The sequence below is a fragment of the Tachypleus tridentatus genome, chromosome 1 (assembly GCF_004210375.1).
Source record: "Tachypleus tridentatus isolate NWPU-2018 chromosome 1, ASM421037v1, whole genome shotgun sequence".
Taxonomy (NCBI): domain Eukaryota; kingdom Metazoa; phylum Arthropoda; class Merostomata; order Xiphosura; family Limulidae; genus Tachypleus; species Tachypleus tridentatus.
The window spans coordinates 136,306,921-136,326,038 of NC_134825.1; the positions used below are offsets into that span (position 1 = coordinate 136,306,921).

At 30.9% G+C, this 19,118-nt stretch overlaps 1 protein-coding gene across 1 annotated transcript in view; it reads right to left on the minus strand.

Moving 5' to 3' along the window:
• The window catches only part of ValRS (Valyl-tRNA synthetase), a 113,417-nt gene that overhangs the window by 17,899 nt on the left and 76,400 nt on the right, over nucleotides 1-19,118 (minus strand). The window contains exons 20-22 of the mRNA XM_076453772.1: nucleotides 17,642-17,769; nucleotides 4,416-4,571; nucleotides 1,775-1,981 (exon numbers count right to left, since the gene is read on the minus strand). Coding sequence (XP_076309887.1) covers nucleotides 1,775-1,981; nucleotides 4,416-4,571; nucleotides 17,642-17,769 — 491 coding nt within the window. The remainder of the gene's footprint in view (nucleotides 1-1,774; nucleotides 1,982-4,415; nucleotides 4,572-17,641; nucleotides 17,770-19,118) is intronic.

A 19,118-nucleotide genomic window follows, 5' to 3' on the forward strand; every position in this document is an offset into this window, starting at 1 on the left:
GTTACATCCACTCCATGGACAAATTAAAACTGAACAAATAAATAGGAAACTTTATAGTTTTAATGGAAAGTAGGGATTGGTGGTTATATGTAAATTACTATAGGAAGATTCCAAAACCTGCAATAAAAAGTATACAAACAGGTAAAGAGATACCTGCTGGATAGGTTTTACAACAATTTTCAATTCCAACTTTGGTTGCCAATGCGATTCATGTAGCTTAATGAAGCAGTTTAAATTTGCCAACCAAAATCAGGATTGGAAAAAAATAAGGTTAAAAATATATCCTACTTTACTTGTTTATGTACTTTTTATTGAAGTATTTATTTTGTTTTGGATACTTCTTAACTCAGTTCTTTCAGTGACTGGATATTTCTACCTTCCATTAAAATTTTAATTTTTTCCTATTATTTTTGATGAACAAGTCCTTACAAATAATTATCTGTAAATATGCACACTACTGTACTTATCACAAATATTTTTTACTTTAAACCTACATTATGATAGATACAAGTACTTTTAAATAAAACAAATATCAATTCATACAAGCATTGAAAAATATCTACAAAAAGAATCTGGAGCATCATTACCCTATTATAATCCACAATAAATAAGTCATGCTTTACATAAAAATCTATGCATCTATCTTGAGATCAGATATGCAAAGTACTTCTCATTTCAATAGCTTTCATCACAGTGCTACCATTTTCAAAGCATATGTCTTTACCTCTAACCTTCCATAATCCATCTTGTGTATGAAGACAATGCTTTCCTACTACATGTTTTACCAGTCTGGTTACAAAGAAATTCTAAGATGCTGTATCTAATGACCTGGTATGTCTTCATATGGTTAGTCATGAATACATATTTCATCTTCTAGTTGCTTGATGTATGTGACTGATCAACTGTTATGTTACAGAAGCAACTTGTGTAAATGTGATTTGTCTACATACTATTGCCTGGACCATATGGGTAGCTTTGTCATAGACCATTGTGTACTCAACTTTTACTCCTTTACTAGTATAAAAATTGTTGTAGGTCTCTCCAGATAATTTGGGGGTCCTAGTTGGTTCATATTCATTTGTTTTTTTAAAACTATAAGATAAAAGGGATATCTCATCTTTTGAAATTCTAAATCATGATCTTAATGCATCTTTATGATCTGAGTGTATGAATGTTTCACATTAGAAAGAACTGTTTCAGATCAATTTTGGTGTCACATTACCTGTACATAAACAATATCAGACTATATTTCTGACAGTTTCTGTTCTACCAGAACTTTATACTGATCAGTGTCATGATTTATTTTCACATTCAAAATCATTTTCATATAAGGTTCCCAAACCTGTATTCATAACAATTTTGAAAAATCACAAGTTTTTTCATTGATTTGCAGATGCATACAGGACAAAAACAAAAATAATTGTGTATGCATTCACTTGGTAATGTTACATTACACAAATAGCTAAGACAAAAGTAATCACAATTAAAACTACTATACAAATTTAGTGTTAATACAGAATACATTACTGAGGATCATGTATCTTGAAACACGAGTCAACACAAACAACCTAGTATGACTTCTTTTCATACAAAAAACATTTTTTGAATAAATATTTGTCAGGGTTTGTAGATAACACACTCACTATTTTATGTTTTTTTAACCTTTAAAATCACAGAAATAATTAGAACAACATGAGTAAGTATTATCATCTAACACTTTCATCATTATGACATGTAATTTCAATAAACAACTTATTTTCAATCACACAATTACCATCTTAGGTTCTGGATAAGGTGTCACACAAATACTTGGCTCAGACTTTTCCAATCGTCTAGGAAGTCGTTGAAAAAGTTCTTCAGAGACAAAAGGCATAAAAGGACTAATAAGAGACAGACCAACATGAAGACAAGTATATAAGACTTGTTGACAAATATTTATCACTAATGGATCACCTCCTTGAAAAATTGGCTTCAGTGATTCCTGTAAGGAAACAAAAGGTTATTTTTTTTACCTTGGATATTTATTTCTACTTCTTTCACACAACATGTAAACTTTTAGAAATATTAAATTTCAGGATTTTGTTCTTCATAGCAATATCCTGCATTGTTTATATCTCCCTCACAGTTAAAATATATTGTTATGTCCATAACTAATGTCTTGTAAACAACTAGTGCGTGTGTGCACATGTTATAGCAAAGCCACACTTGGCTATCTTCTGATGTCTACTATAGAGAAAGGTTTTAGCTTTCTAAGACTGTTTTACCAAGGGACAAGAACTAGTGTCAACAGTGTTTCATTTAAAATTTTATGCAACATGATCAGAGATTGATTAATAAATTGCAAATAAAAGAAATTCCAAGGCTGGTAGAAAATACAATATTAATAATACTTGTACTAATAAATACTTGAAAACAATTAAATACAAAAACATGCATTCTTAGTTCATCATGGGTTATTTCTTATTTCATCTCAGCAATCAAATAAGAATTACAAATACAGGCATAGTCCAAACCCTGCAGAACCAATCAAAATTTGAAGTCTACTATAGTCTACTGATGTAGATTAACATACAAGTTAAATAATATATCACACATGTTAATATATCTAATTAACTTCATTACACCATATTGAAGTCTACTATACACTAATGGTGTAAATTAACATACAACTTTGTTTTCCCCCCCATCTTTAACCAAATCAACTTTTCATAATATCCTTATACCTAAGCTTAAACCAATGCAATCTAGTTATAAGATGATGGGATGCCATATGTAATATTACTTACATATTTATCAGGAAACTTGTGATTATTCATATAGTTATACAAGAACATACAAATACAATAAGCCACATTAAACACCCATGAACTGTTTCTTTTCATGCTGTATAATGTTACAAATAGATGCAAAATATACAGGTTGAATTCAGTAGTTTGACTGTGTTACTCTAAAATAAATTTATCTCATCAGTCTCTTTAGCACACAAATGCACAAAAATCAGACTTGTTGATAAGTTTTAATTACATGATTGGGAAATTTATTCTCCAATTAAAAATTACAACTGTGAGTCAATATACATAATTAAGAGTTTGGATTTTTTTCCAAAAACCAAAAAAGATGTATAAGTAAAAAAAGTTAACTTACTTTTTGGTTGTCATGTGTAAGAACTTAAATGACATCACGAGGTGTTTTATAACAAATTTCAAATTTGAATACTAGAAATAAATGACTTTATAACATCAAAATGTGCTTTACCTTACTTAAGACACTCAATATTTTGCTTTACAGCAATGACAGGAGCATTCACTAAAACACAAACCAAAACTGACAGTACAAAGCTTCAAAAAGGGTTATTTTTTGGTTTTTATGTGTAGCAACTAAAATGAAGTGTTTCAAAATTGTAACAGATTTATTGTTGAACATTTATTTTAGTGCCTACACTTATTTTTGTAGTTTTCTTTTCTGCATGTGATGTATATTCTTAACTTATTTTCCAACTTCCTTCAGTTCTCGAACTTTGTAGAAAAGTTTGAGCATAAGAAACATCAATACAAATGATTGACAGTATTGTTACCAAACAAACTTTGGTGAACATTCTAAAGTCTCATGTGAATGACATAAAAAAACTACACACTGAGATTAACAGCATTATTATTAGACAGCTACAGTCAGTGTGCTATAGGCCTGAGAAGTTATAATTGTGATTAATGCCTACACATTACAAAACTAGAGATAGACCAGGAACATTTATAGATTTCAAACATTGCAAACAATTCAACTTCAATGAATTAACTTCAGATATTAGTATTTCTATGAGGACCTTATATATGTCCATTGGTAAAAGTAAGCTCTTAAGCAACATTAGGCCAACCAAACCAACCAGCTAGCTTAAGCGAGGTGAGATAATAGGATTGATTTACTCATCATGGGCCTGGATTGTAGACAGTAAAAAAAAATATTATAAATTGTATTTTTTTTGTTTGTATATTAAATTATATTTGTGTTAAAAAAGAAATTTGTTTGCATTAACCTTGTCAACAAATATGGTAAATTTAATTAATATTAACATTTAATTAATTTCTAAATTAAATTTAAAGGTTATTTGAAACAGTAATACATTAACATATGAAACATAATAAATCAGAGACTTGTCCAAAATCAATTATAATATGTGACATAACAAATTTCACATCTTAACGCAAGAAATAAACAACCTTGTAACACCAAAAGCTATGTACTGCCAGTCTCAACTTATGCTTTAGTGAACACTCTTGAAGAACTTGTAAAGTAAAATGTTGATTATATAATTAAATAAAAATATTTTGGTGTTATAATGTTGCCTATTTCATTTAACCAATATGCATTACAAAAATTAAATAATAAATTTCACATCTGTGAAAACAAAAAGTACTTACTAGGTAAACATCACATAGCTCATACAGCCAAAAGTTGTAGCATGCTGTCGTGGCTGTTTGAAAATCATATGTTTCAAAACCCTGGTTACACTGCTCCACTGCTGCAGTCATTCTGCTCAGTATCCATCTGTCCATAGGTTGCTCTCCTCCTGTAAGCTAATACATATAATTCTATAAGGCAGTAAACTGGCTTTCCATTACATGTATTAAAAAAAAAAAAGGGTCATCCAGGTTCTTTTGAAAAATTGAAGAGAATATTATATATATATATATATATATATATACACACACACACACACACACACATTTTACTTACTGGTAATTACATTTCTCCAAGAAATAAAAAATAAAAATAGATACAAGGCTACTATTAGTATTCAGTGCATTTGTTTTTTTTACAATATTTAAGGGGAAAATATAATTACACACATTCTTTAAAGAATTTGAAGGTTAACATTTTCCTAAATTGAAAATGTATTTCTAATAACACCTTTGCTGACACTACAGCTAGAATTCCACATTAAGAAGGTGGAGGGGTTGGTGTAGGTATGATCAATACAGAAAGCATTTGCATAGAACAGGAGTGTACCATGAGAAAAATGATATAGGAGTGGGAAAATTGCACCATATGCAGAATAGGCATGCTTTTCACCTGGAACTTTGTTCTGATACCAAAGGTTGAATAGAATATGAGTAATCATCAGTATAGACTAGCATCAACCAGATAGCCAAGGTTCCAAAACTCAAGGTTGGAATTAAGAAGTTAATGATACCTATATCCCATGTTAGTGATTAGGGCCACTGGATCATACTGTTACATATATACTTTGGTTGAATCCCTACCTATATTCATAAAGTGATGTATTTCACACCACTGGAATCTTAATAATAAAAAGTAAGCAGCATCTAAGATGACAAATTTTCTCCTCCACCTGAAGAAGTCCAGAAAACACTACCTCACGCTTGGACAGATGGGGTCATGTATGCCATATTTGATCAAAGGAACAGAACTCATCCAGTTTGGAATTCTGAACATTCATCCTCACTCTCCAACCAAACAGGTAAGGAGTATTCCACTTGCCTCTGGAATGATGGAGAGGATGTGGAGCCTGTGCTCAATAAAGAATCTAGGATGGAACCACTTTGCTTTAGGAATTATGAGGAAATAGTGTACTATCTTCCAAGATCAATATACTAAACAAATATCACTGCTAGAACATGACCTGCTAAAGCACTGATCCAATGAGAATGAGCCCAGTAGAGAAGATCCAAGGCATGAAAACAAAGGTCTTGAGAATGTGCATCTCCTTGACAAGACATTTGAGACAAAATTATGAAATTAATATATCACAAATTATTTTTCCTTCAAAAGGGACAGACCTTGAACTATTACTGAGTTGCTCAGTGACCACTAAAGAGACCTCATATATGCTCATCCCAAGGGAATGAGAGGCTTGAAGGATAACTACAATCCCAAAAGAGAGTCATCCACACAGTAACAAATTATTCTTTCCACAGCTTGAGATGCTCGAGAAGAGTTGGAAAACCACAACTTAAGTGAGTATTGAAAAACACACCCAGATGGATGGGATATTTCATTAGAGACAAAATAGACTTCTCCAATCTAATAAGGAATCCCACTTTTGTGGTTTCTGAAAGGAGAATCTGAGTGTGTTGTTCTGCCAACTGACAGGATGGAGCTAGTTGTCCATTAAAATGATGTATGCACAGGCCCAAGGAACACTGGTGATAAGAAAAAATGAAAAAAAAACTCTGCAAAAGACATAAGGTAATAATGCAAGACCAAAAGGAAGACCCAAAAGCTGTAACACCTCACCCTCATGCACATCCCTGAGAAACTTCTATGAAAATTATGCTATGAGAATGTGGACTTGGTCATCCAGAGCCCTAATGCAAATTGCCACCATATGGGGAGATAAAGATTCCATGGTAAAGCAAGAATAATCTAAAAGTTGGTTGAGTAGAGATATACTGATGATTGGATGCCAATCTCCTGTCTTCTTTCTTCTTGGTTTCTATGAATAAACATGAATACTTTCTTCTTGGTTTCTATGAATAAACATGAATAAAATCCCAGAAGAATGGGAACAACTCTCTCTACTTCCTTTTATAACCTGAGAATAGGGCTCCACTTGTCATGGATATGTTGTAGGTGAAAAAGCAACAGATTAAACAAATAATGGTGTAGGTGATGTAAATTAAATAATTAACTCTGAAACCAGGACATGGAGTACTGATGGATTTTTGCTTAAAAAGCTCCAAACATCCAGAAAGTGTTTTCATGGTGCCTCCAACACTGGGATAGTAATTCACAATGTTGTTGTTGGTCAGTTTGAGCCAAAAATCCTCAAAAATACAAATGGATCCAATTATGTTGTTCAGGAAATACTGCAAGGTGATAAATAAGAACGTAAACAGGCAGTATCTATTCAGGATTCTAACATCTTTGGAACTCCAGCAAATAACATGGGATGGAGAAAAGGAGCTTTCTGTAACTACTTGAGAATAAAAGACACTAAACAAACCTTTATTAACAAAGTGTCTTTACCCAATAAATCCCAACAACAGACCAGCCAGGAAACCAAAGAAAAAATGGAAGAAGACAATCTGAGTAAAGTAGAAGCTAACAAAATCCCCTACTCATCCTCAAATTACTGAGGGAAATGTTGATAAGCTCTAGACAAAGTTTGATTGAAGATAAATATTTCAGGATAATCATGAGTGTAAGAGGTATACAAGAAAACTAAACTGTTTAAAGTAATCATAGGTTCCAATCTAGACCATCACAGGTTAAAAAGTGGGTCCATCCACTGAGAATCTAAATAGACTTCCTTTTAGCAGTGATAAGCCAAAGGATGCTGAACCAATAAACATGAGGCACAAGGCACAGCTATCCCATCATGTAATTGAGTGGCAAATTACCATGAACTATACCAGGAGGAGGCAGAAAAACCAGGTAATCACTTGCCAATTTTTCAGCTACCAAGGAAGAAGTAGAGTCAAATGCAATACAAGACACCCCCAAAACCTCATAAAATCTAGTACCCAACTAAAGAAGGGGCTGAAGGTAGCTACTCAAGATGATTCTCTGTTAAGGTTGACCTAAGTAGAAGGATATTAGAAAATGGATCTAAATTCTCACCAGCTATTTCCAGGATTTGCAAAATCAACCTCAAAAAGAAATTTGCAAATTAGGATTTGTTAAAGGCATTTGTGTGGCGTATAAAAGACTGAAACAAGCATTCTCAATGTGAAAATGGAAGCCGAGAAGATCAAGAAATAGTTATAGCTTCAGTGATTGGTATGTTTTTAATCTGAACCTGCTTCCAAACTTGGCAAAAAAACTAATATGAAAATTTAAACAGAAGTTAATTGCTTAGAATGTTTGCATGGTGATTTGTTTGTTTGTAGTTAAGCACAAAGCTGTAAAATGGATTGTCTGTACTTTGCTCAACACAGGTATCAAATTCCAATTTCTATGAGTACAAGTCTGTCAAAGAGGTACATCTGTAATGGGCAGTTTTCACAGTGAATGATCAAGAATTGACCATGCATATTCACATGCTCAAGAAGTTTTATATATTTGAAATTGCCTGGCCAAGAGAGTAGTGATGCTATAAGCTTCATGACAAGTTTTTTCTTGTCATTATCTAAACTGTACATTACAAAGTATTTGTATTTTCAGTATTAACTTGCCTTTAAATTGACAACTGGATAATAAATACCTTATGATGCTTTCTTCTGCATTAGAATTTCCAAACACATTTGAAATTGCATTGCCACTTTTATTCATGTGGCTGGAACTGAATAATAATAAAAATAAATCATGTTAGTATATATGATAAGAGTAACTTACATCCAGCTCCATAATATTCATAAGCTTATATTGATAAACAGTATAGTAAAATCTAAAACCTTTGGATTAACACTTTCTGCACCACGAAAAGTATTAAAATTTTGATCTTTTCCATTTTACAGTGTATTGACAACAGTTAAGAAAACTGTTTCAACATGGTTATTTAAAAAAATTGATAACATATATAGCATGTCAACCACTAATGTTTATTGCATCCCAGCCCACTTGACGAGTTCTATGTGGTTGGCACATTGGTATATATTATTCTTTAACTTTTAAGTTCCTAGAATAAACAGTATCTAGTTTCTGCTTTAAAAAAAATTAATACAGTATGTCTATTATGTGAAACTTCCATTTTAAGTAAACACATTAAAATTCAATTTTTTACCATTTTGTGATTTTATGTTTGTGTCTATACACAAGCATCAAAAATGTACATGGAGTGATCAATTTGTAATTAAGTATGCTCTAATGTAAGAAACATTTACAATGACTAGTCTCTTTCAAACCTATATAAAAATGTTAATTTATTGTTTTCATCAGGTGTTCAGAATACCAGTAACTAATGAAGTATTTTAATTTATGAAATAAATGTCATTTTATATAATTATATTGAGATAAATGAAGAGGACTGTCAACAGTACAGTCTTTGTTGTGCACAAAGAGGCTAACAATACATGGAAGAGTAAGTCAGATGAGCTAATTAATAAATACAAAAAGCTTATAAAAGCATTTAAAAGATAACAGCCATAAATTAATTGTGCCATGGATATTGCTAAACATTATTTGTGGAGATGAAATTTTGAGTAGGTCACTAGGGTTAAATGCTAGGCTGAAATTAATATGCAAAGATGAACAGGTCAGCTGGCTGGACCTTTGGGATCAGTTCAGTGGGAACTTTTTGGAATGGATTGTTTACACACAAGTAAGAAAGGGTCTGACATGACTGAAAGAGCTATTCACTCACTTGTAAAAAAAGTTCTAAACTAGAACTAGCTTGTGGTGAGAACAAAGATACACTAAATAAAATGAAATTTAGCCCAAGAAATCAGAATAAAAGTAGTTATAAGAATAGGCTTAATTGTTACTATTGTAGTGCTAGAAATAAAAGAAGTTAAATTTATGACTTTAAAAGCTTTTGATAAAATGGAAATAACTTAAATATGGTTAAATGTAGATAATTTTGACAACAGAAATTTATTTGAAATACATGATTATGTGTTCATTAATAGGGATACAATAGTAAAGAAAAGGGTAGGAGTGGCTCTGTATGTAAATTGTGAGTTACATCCTGTTGAAGTTGACAGTATCAAGGGTAATAGCAAGGAAAATGAATACATTTGAGTAGATATCAAGGGAAAAGTGCTTAGTAGGAATTTGTTACAGACTACCAAATGAAAATGATGAAACTAGTAAGAAAATTTACAATGAGATTAAGATTGTATCTGTTAATGAACTCATAACTATGAGTGATTTTAATTTCAGACATATATTAGGTTTGATGTTTTGCTGCAGATATAATAATACTTTGATTCCAAATGCAACAGGTAATTCTTGTGAATTTGGTAGTTGAGTTATTTACAGACACTTAGCCAATGTGGAAAATTTTTAAGAAAAATGTTTTCAATATTTAAAACAAATATATTCCTTACAGAAAGAAAAGGGTAGCTGCAAGTAAAAAAACCAGGTGCCCTCACAAAGGGTATAAGAGAGTTAAATAAAGGCATCACAAATTTAAGAGATTTAAACTGACTGGTATTACAGAAAATCAGGAAAACTGATCAAAGAGGAAACTGGTACATTCAAAAGGATGTATGAATAAAATTAGGCTGAAAACACAGAAATTAACAGTAAGGATTTTTTAAAGTACATTAAGGGTATACAAAATGTCAGGATGGGGATGATAAAGAAAGACTTGTATCTGATAATTATAAAAACATGAGGTTTTTATATTCTGCTTTTCTTCAGTTTTTTATAATGAAAACTTTAGCAGTAATCCTAATCTTGAATAACTGGTAGAAAAAAAACAAAGTCAGACAAACAAATTTTGGGCTTTTTAAATTTAAAATAAAATTGGAAAGTTTATAGAATGATAAGACTCCTTAAGTATTTTTTTGTAAGTCCTTGAACAGTGACCAAGTACCAACAGATTAGAAACTAGCTGATGTAACTCTTATCTTCAATGGAAGTATAGACATTTAAGTAATTCTAGACCTATTTGTCTTGCATCAGTTGTGGGAAGAGTTTTGAGAGGTTTGGAAAGTCTGATAAAATATACTTTGCAAAGTCACTTAACAAAGTTCAAAATTTTATCACATAGCCAAGACAGTTTTGCTAAGGGAAAACTTTGCCATACAAATGTTTTGACATGCTTTGAAAATATTACTGCATATGTAGATTAGAATAAAGGTCTAGATTTGGTATATCTGGACTTTGAGAAAACATTTCACAAAGTGCCACATAAAAAGCTAGTCAAGAAACTTACCTCTGTTGGGGATGTTAACTAAATGGTATAGAAAAGTGGCTTGACAGAAGAAAGCAAAGAGTTGTTACAGATGGACTTCAGTCAAAATTAATGTTGCAAGTAATGTACCTTAGGTCTCAGTCTTAGAGCTATTGCTCTTTTTGATTTGCATTAATGAAATAGATGAATAAAGTCAATAACTTACATAAATTTGTACATAATATTAAGGTTTTGGATGCTGGTGGCTGTGAAGAGAATGCTACTGCTTTACAAAAGGATTTAGATCATTTAGTAAGTTGGGCAAATAAATGGTAGATGGGTTTTAATTACATTATGTAACAAAATTTTTACATTTTCTTGCTCCTGGATAGAAAGTGTTATTTCCCAATTGCTTATGCCTAAAGTAAATGGAAAAGACCTATTTTTCTCTTCAAACTTTGCTTTTGTGACCTGGGTAATGAAATTTTAAAATTTACCCATTTTCCAGAACATTCCAGATAGATTCAGTGCTGAGTAGCTGATAGAGAATTTTCTCGAATTCACAAGACTTTTCAAGAATTTTCTAGAATGTTGTAGAACTTGCAAGAATTTTCAAGAACCTTTTAGAATTTTCTAGAACTCTCCATTTGCCACTTCAATTTAGTTCCAGCTGCCTAAGTAAACACATAGACCTATCTGATTTTATCAGAGATGCCATCAAGAAGCTGCAAGCATTCTCCAGATGCATTCTGCTATGTATGTGGCCAATTTACCAAGACAAGAGCAAAAACATACTCTGTGACAACATCTGCTAAAATGTGTGAAGCCTACAAGGCATATTTCAGCATGCCTGTCGGGGATCAAGACAAACTCTGGGCACCTGATTTTACCTGCAAGCACTGCAAAAAAAAAAAAACTCTACAATGCAAGATGCACAATTTTTGCTTGCTTGCTTGAATAGTAAGCTTTCACATTATACAAATTTTAGACTTTTTAAAATTTAAATATTTCTGTGCACCTCAAAAAGAAATACGACTGTGTCAGGACCTTGCTAGAAGCCTTGAAGTATAATGAGTATAGCTGGGAGGTTATTGAAGACTTCAAAATGGTGGCATTCTTGATGAGCCTTCAAGGAGGCTTTACAAAGTTTCCCTGTTATCTTTGCCTTTGGGACAGAAGGAACACCTCAGCACACTACAACAGGAAGCATTGGCTGTAAAGGACCAAGTTCTCTGTGGGCAAGCACAATGTCAAGTGTGAGCCACTAGTGGACCTCCAGAAGGTGTTGTTCCCACCAATGCACATAAAAATGGGTCTTATGAAACAACTTGCCACAGCTCTTGATAAGGAGTCTCCAGCTTTCAAGTACCTTTGAGACTTCTTCCCTAAGCTGTCTGAAGCAAAGGTCAAAGCTGGAATCTTTGTTGGACCACAAACAGAGAAGATCCTGGAGTGCACAGAATTCCTCAAGCAGCTCAACAGGAAGGAAAAAAATGCTTGTGGCAGCTTTATCACAGTGGTTTAGGGCTTCTTGGGCAATCACAAGGCCAAAAATTATGTGGAACTGGTTGAGGCTCTGTATATTTTTATGATGTTTATTATATCAATCAAATATTAACAACATATTTAAATTTTCCTAGGCGGCTTCTAAAACTGAGATTGAGTCTCTAAAGCAGAAGAAGCATCTCTCCATTGAAAAAGTACTGCCACTCTTCTTTGCTTTATCTTCTGAAAAATGATATTCCTTCACTGTCTCAGAAGACACAGCAACTATCATCCACATGAACCATCACTACTGGATTATCTCTTATATGAGGATCCTAACCTACTCTCTAGTGAAGATAATCCTCATAACCCAAAACAGTCTGGAGATATGATTACTGGTACTCCCATAACATTATTAGAACCAGTTTCACAAAAGTCAGTACCAAAACAACAAAATCATCTTGCCTGTAGCAGAAATGGGAGGTCTACAAAGATGAGCATCCCCATTGGTTGAAGAATTTCATGCATGAAGAACTTGTTTCCAATCAAACAAGCATCACACTCCTCGATTTTTTTCAAATATATTTTATTCTCAGCAATATCACCAAAATTGCTAAATAAACAAACCAATCTGTATACCAACAAGGGGAACATATAAACTTTGATGTTAGAAAGTAAAAAAAAATGTTGAAATAATGGCTAGTACTGAAAAACGTTTAGATTTTATTGGTGTGGCTATTGCAAGACATGGTAAGAAAAACTTGCTTATTATCTCTTGCAGATTAATGGTCTACCACTCCTTACTTCATTTAACCCAGTTTTCTTAAGTATTTTCTACAGAAAATTTTCTAATTATCACTCACTTTCTGTTTTTTAATGACAATACTAGTAATCACCTAAAACTGACACTAAGCATAATAAACTCTTCAAAGTCAGGCCTGTGCTTGATCATCTACTAACAGCTTTTCTAGTTGAATATAAAGCTTCTAGGAAGCAATCTATTATTGAACATATGATAGGAACAAAGGATAGATTTTCATTCTAACAATATCTACCAAATAAGCTTACCAAGTAAAGCATCAAAGTGCTAGTTCTTGCAAAAGCCATGATTGGAAACTGTCTAAATTTTACATATTCTGGTAAAGAGGTATCTGTACCTTCCAGATGACTAATTCAAAAGCAACTTGAAAGGAGACACTCTTTACTGACAACTTTTATTCTCTCCAGCTATATTTGATAATTTGCTTTCATCTGACACTTTTGCTTGAAGGAAGGCATGGTTCACTTTTCAGATGTTAAAAAAGAAAGAATCACAGTTTTTATAACTGCTGTGAAAGGGATTAATAAGACAGATATTTATGCTCTTTCTACAATGCATGTGCCACACCAAGAGAAGTGACAATAAGACATGACTAAGAAGCCACAGCTAACTGGGGATTACAACAAGTTTAAGAGAGGGGTTGATTAACTTCTCAGCTATTTTGCCATTAAATATCAAACTGAAAAATGCACATGAAACTTTTATTTAAATTTGTGGACCTGGCTATTGTTAATTCTTTACAACCAAGTAATTATCAAGAAAATGTATAAATAGAAAAAATTCTGCTTACAATTAGTGGAATTCCTTGCAAAACCATTAATGGATCTTCTAATTACTTAAGTATTCAATCACCAGTTCTGGCAGATGCATATGAATGGTTCTCACCAGGGAAGCACTTCCCAGTATTTGTTGAAGAAAAGAAGCAAACTAGCTTCAGCACAAGTTTAATTAACAATTTCCCAATGGGTACCCCTTTAAATACTTTTCAGTGCAAATCACTGTGTTAAATTCAAAATTTTATTAAATACCTTTACTATCAGTATATGTGACTGAAATTAATATTACAAAGTATGTTAATACTCAAAGTTATACGTCCTTTATTTCAAAATTAACTTTCAAAAAACTATTTAACACTTCAAATATATTGTTACATAACCAATGACTATGAAAATGTTCTACTTTGGCTCTTTGTATCTTTAATAATACAATGGTAGTTAAGTAGAGCTAGGTACAAACAATAAGACACATAACTATCTGACTCATAAGTTTCAATGTTCTCAGAATGAATAGTTTCAAGTAATAAATATTTCAATCCCTGACAACTACCACATCTACCTTCAACAGATTTGTTTGAGCTTTAGATCCTACATGTAGATATTATATACATTACATACTCATTTAACATTATAATCTTACAAATATTATAATTGACTGTAGTATTGTTGGTTGCTCCTTTGACTACAGTGCTTATGATTGTTTGTAACCTAAGTATGTTAGTTATATACAGATAAATTGTATTTAGGGTCTTACATTTATATTTTAGTTAATTACATATTATTTACATTTTAAAATGAACAATTGAAAGTTTTAAACATTTTTGCAAATATACATCATATTTTGCATGTTTCCTGCCAAAGGGCTGTACATCTCTCCCAAGGAAACATGCCTCAAAATCATCACTGACTTGTATCAAGATAAACAGAAAGTGGTAAATGGCAAGAAATAAAAATAAAACATTAAAAAGTAACTATATATGTGAAAATAAAAAGACCTGAAATCATGAATTTAACAAAAGGAGAAAGCTTTACAAATATTCTAAAGAACAATAAGGTATGTAATTTTTACTATATTTCCTAATTTAAATTATTTCACTGCACTGTCCACTGATAACAATGACTATGATTAGAGATATGATAGAGAAAATGAAAACTAAAATATAAGATTTACCTCAAAAACTTTTGCTTTCCTTTTACAAGGTTCTAGAGATTATGCAACTGAAATGTGAAAACAATAAGACAAAGAAAGGTGTTTTTATACTTAAACTCAAGCTATTTTAATAATGTGAGGGCAAATAACTAATATATATAAGCAATATATTTATCAGAAAGATAATTAATGTACGAAATGCTTAGAGTTGCCACGTTTTTACATATACATCCTTCTCCTGTTATAGTAACAAAAAATGTATCAGCCTATACTAAAATAGTTAAGATGATTTGCATGAACTGCAAAGTTCATCTGTGTGTAAGACACTTTGAAGAGTATCATACTTCTAAGACTCTTCAAAGAAGTTAGCTTTCTTTCTACTAAAGCCAGTGAATTTGTTACAAATGCTCTAAAAATAAATTCAGGCATCATATTTCCAGTTTCTTTTATTTTCTTATTATTATTATTTTATTTTCTTAAAAACTAAAGTTCTTCTAGTAAAGGTCTGGTGTGTATAACACCTTGCTTTTGTTTTAAGTACTTAGTATTTGTAATCACTGATGCTCCACTTTTGTATAAATATTTTGATTTGTAACTGCTGTGCATAAATGTTATGCAACTTTATTTCTTCCTTTTCTAACTTTTTGCAAAATATTAAAAACTGTTTTTTTTACATTACTTAACCCTGTCTTAATAAAGATAGTGAGAAAAAAAAGTAATTACAAATACCCTCACTATCTCAATGCTACGAGTAATATGTAGGTTTAACTATCATAGCACAAGTAATAAGTCTAACTATCATAGTACTACTAGTATGAACTGTAGAAAAACAAGCAGTTTGGGGGACATTTCTAGAAGATCAGACCAGGCATAATCTACTCCAGGCACAATCTGTTCTACCTCAAAGTAGTTCATACAAATTTCACATACTTATATTTCTGAATAGTTAATTATATTTTTTGTTATCAAATAAGTATGGAAATTGGTTCAATTATTTTACATTCAAAGGAATACAAAAGTCACAACCCCTTTCAGTTAAAACTAACCCACTTGTAAAAACCATGAACTCACCACGTTCGTAAATCTTAACACCTAACATTTGTGAATCAACTTTTTTCTTAAAAATACAATTTAATACTACACTGTAATGATAAAGATAAATATGTAAATGACATTGTATGATCTTCGATGCTATAGGAAAATAATAATATTCATGTACAAGTATTTCTTTCCAAAGACAAGATTTCTAAGAGTATAACAAAGGTATATGAGTCTTTACTAAATGTAATCTCAAAATAAAGTGCCAATTTCTATAACAGGTACTGTCCACTTTCATATATTAAAGTAAAATACGAAATTTCATCTTGTGCTTCCCTTATTTTCCAATGATTTGCCAAAGGTGAAATACAATGTGTTGAGTAAGTTGGTACCAAAATTAACACCTTACAATTAGAAATGACTAAAAATTTTACAATTGTTGTTTAATACACCTAGACACTGTCTTGTAAAGAAAACAGTACAAAAAAGGTTTAAATACCCCTCACAGATAACAGATACTAAACTGCAAGGAAAAAATTTTAAAAAAATGTTTTAGCTTTATAGGGTTGTTTATTTACTGTCTTAAGCATATTATGGAATTAAAAAAAATTCACTTTAAGTCTCATTAGGTAAAAAAAATTAACAAATAATTGAATACTATATTATTATTCACAAAAAATACACTGAAATATATTTTCAAATAAGTTTTCTGTAATTTTTCCACTCACAAACTGCAATTTCACCCTCAGATCAGGGAGTTTTATGGTTACATAATGCACCTGAATTTGTGTCTATGTAAACATAGAATATTGAATGATATAAAAATTAGATTTTGCCTCATTAATATCTATATCAGCAGTGTCCAACAATTTTTCTTTCATAAATGTCAATACTGTGAAGAATGCTTTAAAATTTTTGCCGCATGAGAAAAAAAATGTTTTTACAGATATAGGTGGGTAGAAAAATACGTACTTTCAATTATTTATAAAAGAATTAATTATATTAAAATATACATAGTAGAAGTAAAGCACTAATTCACAACATGATGAGTGTCACTACTAATCTATAGGGTAATTTACATTATAAATGTTTTACATCACAGGAGAGCAGTAAATAAATTAGAGAAGAGGCAAGACAAAGAAAAAATTTCACAATTCTTATAGAAGGGTAAACAGAAAAATTATTTAATATTTCCTTTAAAAATTACCTTTTGATCCTAAGTTTATTCATACACAATGTTAATAAAGTATTTAATTAAATTTTGAAAGTAAAAGGTTGATATGCAAACTAACCTATCCATAGCAAGAGGATTAAATGGTTTTTTGTTTTGGGTGAAATGAAGTAAATGTTAAATTATCAATTCTAAAATATTTCTGAGTAAACAATTTTCAAATGAGAATTAGAATTATATTTTTTATATATATCTGATACACAGATGTACTCTTAACACCAGAAAGATTCATACAAGATGTTGGTAAGATGAAAAAAAAAACTTTTATTACAGAAATAAAATATAGAACACTCCCTCCAAATTATTTTGATAATATAATGGTAAAACTAAGTGATTAAACAAGATTGTTGTTGTTGTTGTTTTTTTAATTCTAACTTAATGTAATACTAATGCTCATAAACCATACCTGAAAGTCACTAACTGGTTTGAAAGATTTGCCCAAATACAACAGTCCAAATTTTACAGCATTCCAGAGTTTATTACAAAAATGTCTGTATCCTTCCACACGGTTGATGTCTAAATTAATGTCGCGACCTATAATGCAATGAAAAATGTATGATATAAAGAGCGTGTGTTGAAAGGTGAAAGTTGTACACATACCAAAAATATTGTAAAATAATGGAAATAACAAACATTGTATTAACTTAAAATTACTCAAAAAGCAAGAATCAAAAATATCTGATAAAAATAAATACTCAATAATTGAGAACATCAGCAACATAACATACATATGAAAACCTAAGATGAAACCAGGAAAACCTGTATGAAATGCACACAAACAGTATAAGCAGAAAACCTGTAAAATTTAACTTTACCCTTATGATCTTGATTTCCAGGTATCTTTTTTATATTGTTTTTATGCCCATGAAATATATTAATTTAATAACTCAGGAGAAGAAATTCACTAAAAACAAAAATTAGTACTGACCTAATTAAACTGATCTCACTTGTAATTAAAAGAACAATTACAACAGACAAGGATGTTTGTATTTATTTTACACACATCAATTTCTAGAGCTACTAGTTGAACAAATCTCACAAATCTGTTTCAAAAACTAGTAAATCAATTGTTTTAAACTCTTAATAAAAATGTTAATTGAAAAACAAGGATAAAAAAGAAATAAAATACAATCACAAAATTATTTTTTAAGTCTCACACTAAGGAGCTACAAGAATCAGAAATTTGCATAGTTCATAAGAACATATGCAGGATCTTTATTTAACTCGCGAGATATTACAGTGGTCATTCTTCTTGCTTTTTACTTAAATATTTTGTCTACAATGTGTAACTGTATATGTCTACCTCAGTTAATTAAATGTCCCTTTCATATGTGAATAGTTAGTAAAATCTGTTCATTGATTTGTATATTTCAGATCCTGTGATAGTGGTTTCTACATTATTTTGAGGTAGAACCTAAGATCAAATGAACATGACTTAAGTTTTGGAGAAAGTCATTAAGCATTTTATCTTGGGTGTGTATCAGTGGACTAGTATTTGATAAAATACAGTCAGATTTCAATTATTATATATTGTGTGTGTATATATATATATATATTACTACTTATAGATAGGTTCTAATTTAACTTATTCTTCTTAGAACAAATAACAGTAAATAATATACCTCATGAATAACCAAAAAATCATAAATTACTTCACTGATATTACAGAATTTCATAATTTATCAAATTTTAGTAACTAATCTGTATTTAAATCTAATATAAATATGAAATCATGAAAAGAATATAAATTCAACTTATTAGCTCAAATATCTGTCTTGAAAGAAAAAGAGGACACCTTTATATCTGAAAATAACTGAGAAAACCACTAAGAGAACATTGTGAAGTTACAACTGGTTATTCACATGTCATATACAAAAGTAGGT